We start from the raw sequence: 5,957 nt of genomic DNA, 5'->3' as shown, positions 1-5,957 counted from the left end.
AGTTTATTATATCAAAACATTCAATTACCTCAATTGATTCCCATATCTTGTCTTTATATTCATCATCCACATTCCTCCAATCATCAAAGATAATGGGGACCGTCGTACGTGCTAAGACTCCAATGTACGATTGCATATCCTTTGCATTTGGTCCTACTGGTGTCCCATGGTCATCACACTCTATGGGAAGTTGGATCCCTCTGATCAGCCTTTTCGTTACTCTTGCCATTGTCACCATTTGTCTAGTTAGCAACCGCAGACCCCCAGTAATATTGGGGCTTTCTTTCTTATCTGGTTGTTCTTTCTTCTTTTTCGACTTGGCATTCCTTGAAACAGAAGTAGACTGGGACTTGGCCTTTCTGGAATACCTGACCTTCCTTGGGGCTGACACAGTTTCCTCACTTGGAATCACATTCAGCTCAACCTGACTAATAGTAGCATTCATCATTTCAGAAGCCGTGGTTGTTGCTCCCGAGGCTGCATCCCTTTTCATCTGCTGCACAGCCTTGATTCGTCTCGCAATATCTGCTGCATTCTTCTGTCCAGCACTCATGATTGCTGGAACACCATCCGAAGCTATAACCGGCTTCATTTACACAACCTTAATTCTTAAAGCGATAGCTTCAGCAGTTGCAGCTTTCCGCTTAGCCTTCTTTAAACGTTCAGACATTGATGCTTTCCTTGATGGTGCCATTACCTAAAACACAATTAGAAAAGAGCGATCAGGAAGCATACTATGCTGAAACAACCAAATAAGAAAACAATGGCAGTCTACCGAGGTAAATAAAGTAAATATGTCCAAAACAAAAACACAGAATACATAATGTATCACTTTTCATAATTGGCCAATAATCTTATCATTAAATGAAAATATATTTCAACATATACATAACATCTAACGCCAAAAACCAGCCATTGAATTCAAACTGTTGTTCTAATAACTTCAATCATAAGAACATGACAACCCTATTAGCTAGCATTCCATTCATTCCATCATGATGAGGCAAGCTATCATTGCCTTCATTGACAGGAGGCAAACTACTGTTATCAACCCATATTCCTTCATCACCATCTCGCATATGTCCACTAGGGTTATTCTCAGTTACATCATCAAAGGTGTCAACTGATGGCATTGTTGGAATAAACGGTTGTTCCTCCTCTAAGTCATCATCCTCATCATCATCGTCAATCCCACGGTAGTCTTTATTCGGGCACCTCACTACAACTGACCATTCAGCGTCTAGGGGGTCTTCAATGTAAAATATTTGTTTCACATGTGTAGCTAACACAAAAGGGTCATTCAAATGCCCTAACCTATTCAGTTTCACCAACGTAAACCCAAGTTCGTCTACTTTGATGCCCCTAGTACTCTCTACCCAATCACAGTAGAACACTGGAACCCTAAACTTATAGTAGTCAACCTCCCATATACTTTTAATAACTCCATAAAAGTCCATAACACCGTCAGATGGATTTTGATCCCTCGCACTTGCAACTTGCATAGCATTGGCAAGTAATGTAACACCACTATTCTGAAATGAATGGACGTTGTCTCTCTCTTTGGTGTTGAAGTCAACTCCATTGACATGGTAAGCAGCATAAGTTGGCACTACATTTTTTGGACCGGTAGCCAACCACCATACTGTTTGTGAAACATTATTAGGTTTTAACCTCAATTGATTTGCAACCTGCTAAAAAAAAATAAGATACATTAAAATAGGAGGAAGCCTAACAATAGTATTTCGTCTTTTTAATCTAAAACAAACATTTGTACCATTAAAGAGTATTGGAATGCACATATCCTTTCCTTTAACCAGTTTGGAAATGTTTCATTCTCCTTTTCCCTCATCCACTTCTTGTTCTTCACGTGATTTGGGTAAATTAACTTCAAGTATTCCTTGTGCTCCCTAGGAACCATTCACAATAAAACATGGTTATTAGTTCAGTAATAAATGATAAGGTTAAAGAGCATTAAAAAAGATAGAAAATCAGTAATGTGAAGATGTATATATATACACTTACTTGAAGTACGGCTGGACATCTTGAGTATTTTGTAACACACAAAGGTGTGCAAGGTGCATCTGCTTTCCATAAACAGATACCATGGTTGGCCGTGACAAGGGTCTGTTCTGTTTGTAGTGTCCAGCTATGCTTGTAGATGGAATTCCCACAGTGGTACCACTTTGAGAAAGGACACGGTCTTCCAAAAACTCAATAGCTTCTTTGACAATGTACTTCTCAGCTATGCACCCCTCAGGAAAATGTTGATTTTTCACATACCCTTTGAACACTTTCATGTACCTCTCAAATAGGTACATCCATCGGAAAAACACTAGACCACACCATTCAACTTCTCTAACAAGATTGAGTGTTAGATGAATCATTACGTCGAAAAATGAAGGTGGGAAGAACTTTTCCAGTTAACAAATCGTATCAACCAGATCTGCTTGCATTTGCTTAAGTCTAGAAACATCTATGACTTTGCTACAAATTGCCTTAAAGAAAAAGCAAAACCGAATAATGGCATACCTAACAAGCTTCTCTAAAACTGATCTCAATGCAACCGGGAGAAGGTACTGCATCACTGTGTGGCAGTCATGTGACTTAAGACCAGCCAATTTTAAATCTGCCATCGAGACTAGGTCCCTAATATTAGAGGAGAAGCCTGTAGGAACTGACATGCCAAAAAAGGACCCGCACACTATTTTCTTCTCCTTATGCAGCAAGTTCCAACTACCAAAAGGCAATTTGGTCTTTTTCTCACCAGCTACCACTTTTACATCAGTTTTGATGCCCATATCGACGATGTCCAAACGGGCATTCACTCCATCCTTGGTCTTCTTCCCAGGAATATTCAAGAGGGTACCAATTATGGCATCGCAACAATTCTTCTCAATGTGCATGACATCAAGAATATGGCGTATTGGAATATATTTCCAGTAATCAAGTTCAAAGAAGACACTCTTTTTTTTCCAGCAAGGTCTTGGTTGGTCAGGTGATCGCTTGGCAGGCTTTTTAGCTTTACCAAACTCATGAGGCAAACCTTCAACCCTTGCCAACACCTCTTCTCCAGTTAATGGTTCAGGGGCGACATCCTTCTCAATAGTATTGTCGAATGCAGCAGCATGTCTTCTGTATGGATGATGTCTTTCTGTCCATCGGCGACTCCTCAAAAACACCATTTTCTTGCTACGTTTCAGCCTCTAGGGTTTGGTTTTATCAACACAAACAGGACAATCATTATATCCTTTGGTGACACTACCCGAGAGGTTCCCATACGCAGGCAAGTCATTTATGGTCCAAAATAGGACACCCCTCAGTGTAAAATATTCTCCTCTTATAGCGTCATACACACCGAAAATACCTAGCCACATTAACTTCAGATCATCTATTAACGGTTGTAGATAGACATCGATATCTTTCCCGGGCTGTTTCGGTCCTGATATTAACAAAGACAACATCAGGAACTTCCTCTTCATGCATAACCAAGGAGGAAGATTATAAATGACCAGAATAACCGGCCAACAAGAGTATTTGCTGGTTAAAGCAGCGTGAGGATTGAATCCATCAGAAGAAAGGGCTAAGCGAAGGTTCCTATTTTCTTTCCCAAATTCTGGCCACTTTGTGTCGATCAATTTCCAGGTTGGTGAATCAGCTGGATGCCGCATCATGGCATCTTTTTTCCTATCGGCATGCCAAGTCAAGGCCTTCGCTGTCTTTGTTGACTGGAACATCTTTTTGAATCTCGGTATTATAGGGAAGTACCACAAAACCTTTGCAAGAACCCTGTCCCTCACAACTCCGTTCTTTCCAATCTTATACCGTGATGTACTACATTCTGGGCAGATCTCAGCTTCATGATGGTCCCCTTTGTACAAAATACAGTCGTTTGGACATGCATGAATTTTTTCATACCCCATCCCTAATACTGAAAGTGTTTTCTTTGCCTCATTTAAATTGTTAGGTACCTCATTCCCATCCGGTAACAAGGACCCAAACAACATTAGCCAGTCGGAATAACAACTATCAGTCATTCCATGCTTGGCTTTCAAATTGAACATTTCTACAAGAGCGTTCAATTTTGTTGACTTTGTACACCCCGGATACAAAGCTTTATCTCCATCTTCTACGAGCCTAAGGAACTCATCTGAGTCACAAGACATCTCCTCACCCTCACTTTCATCACCGTCTTCAACCTCAGGCATATCTACTGATTCAGACTCTTCATCATTATTGCCTTCCCCGGCAGAAGTTTCACCATGAAGTGACCATTTCTTGTAATTGGTCATAATGCCATTGAAATATACATGGCCCTCGATAACACCAATGGTGAATTCATGGTGGTTACAACACTTCAGACAAGGACAACGTATACTTGATTTGTCAACAACATTTGCTGATGCAAATTGGAGGAAATTTTCAAACCCAGTTTGAAACCTCAAAGATCTCCTATCAGCTAGCATCTAACTCTTATCCATCTAATTTAAGCACACAATAACATATAAGCTAGTTAAATTTGAACTCAACTATCATCATACATCAACTCAGTAACAGATACAAGATAAAAAATTAATTAGTAAAAATCAATTGAAGAACAACAATCTTTTAACAAACAGTGGCTCATAAACAAATAACAAATATGAGATCAGAGTCAGTAACAATCAATCGAAGACCAACAATTATAATAACACGGTAGTTTTATTATAAACACACACATTCATAAAAACAAGCATCAACTTCAACCCTTTGCAAAATTGCAATTCACTCAACTCACTCTATGCATCAATGCAGGGGATGAAAAAACAGCTAATCTCTAGATTCCAATTACTTGATTCATAAAATTCATCACACAAGAAAAGGCTATCAAACTTTAAACACAAACAACTAAATATTTACCACACTCAGTAACAAAATCAAAGTCAAAACTGAGGTAGGAGATCTACCAAATGTGTTGCTAACGCGGATGCCAAACCTTGAACATATATGAACCGATCACCAACCGATCTCCAGATCCTCTTCCTCCTCCTTGAGCATATATGAAGCAAGTCAGCAAACAACCACTTTTAAATAACCAGAACGAACAAGCCAATAGGTGAATCAAAACCCCTAAACTCACAATCGAACCCTTAATCTATAAAACCCAGTGAATCAAAATGAATAACGAAATCTATAAAACCCGCGGCCTAAAAAGCAAAACGATACGAAGTATGAGAGAGAGAGAGAGAGAGAGGGGGTTACCTAATCGAGAGAGGTAGCAAGTCCGAACAACTGGGTAGAGCAGAGAGAGATAGAGAGTGTGTTTATGCATGTGTGTGATGAAAAGAAAGGGCTGGGTAGAGCTCGAGGTCGAGAGAGTGTGTTTCGAGACTTGGCGTGTTTTGAGAGAGTGATGAAAGAGAGCACTGCCTTTAGACTTAGTGATGCAACGCAAGACCTTTCTAACCTAAATGCTTTGTAATCTTGATCACACAACATAAAAATGATATCTGACTTCACAAACAAATTAGTCACTACTAGCCTAGCCCGACTCCCAACGAAACCTCTAAACCCTCTTTTCGGTCAATTGTTTTTGACTTATTTATGTATTCATCAAACGACATATATATGTAGTCTGTATTGAATAAAGAAAGATCGATACATGTTGACCGCATCGACCGAGACCCGAACATCTTCTAAAATCGCTGAATTTTGTACCATAGCCATTTTTCACTATAATGATAAGATCTAACACTCAAACTTTCATTTTGTTTATTTTTGTCATTTGAATCACAATATTCTGCTAATCTGTTATAAGATGTTTACCAAAGATATATCGAAACATACATCTTTCTAAACTAACTATATATATGAAATAAAATTTACCAAATCTAACCGTACGATGTATTCGATCACTACCAGAAGAAAGACTTTAGCCGACGAAAAAAAAACAGGCCGACGAAACAATTTTTCGTCGGCTA

The 5,957-nt window shown here is 39.1% G+C and overlaps 2 protein-coding genes across 2 annotated transcripts; both read right to left on the bottom strand.

Annotated features, from left to right (window-relative positions):
* Positions 1-592: 592 nt before the first annotated feature.
* Positions 593-3,182, bottom strand: LOC101301980. The gene is made up of 5 exons (XM_004301427.1): positions 2,530-3,182; positions 2,023-2,355; positions 1,775-1,907; positions 966-1,688; positions 593-697 (listed from the first exon to the last, which is right to left on the bottom strand). The coding sequence occupies exons 1-5, from the start codon at positions 3,180-3,182 to the stop codon at positions 593-595; spliced, it is 1,947 nt and encodes a 648-aa protein (XP_004301475.1).
* Positions 3,183-3,203: 21 nt separating this feature from the next.
* Positions 3,204-4,463, bottom strand: LOC101301689. The gene has a single exon (XM_004301426.1). The coding sequence runs from the start codon at positions 4,461-4,463 to the stop codon at positions 3,204-3,206; it is 1,260 nt and encodes a 419-aa protein (XP_004301474.1).
* Between the last annotated feature and the right edge of the window lie 1,494 nt (positions 4,464-5,957).

Source organism: Fragaria vesca, linkage group LG5 (assembly GCF_000184155.1).
Source record: "Fragaria vesca subsp. vesca linkage group LG5, FraVesHawaii_1.0, whole genome shotgun sequence".
NCBI lineage: Eukaryota > Viridiplantae > Streptophyta > Magnoliopsida > Rosales > Rosaceae > Fragaria > Fragaria vesca.
This window is presented reverse-complemented; position numbering and strand designations above follow the sequence as displayed.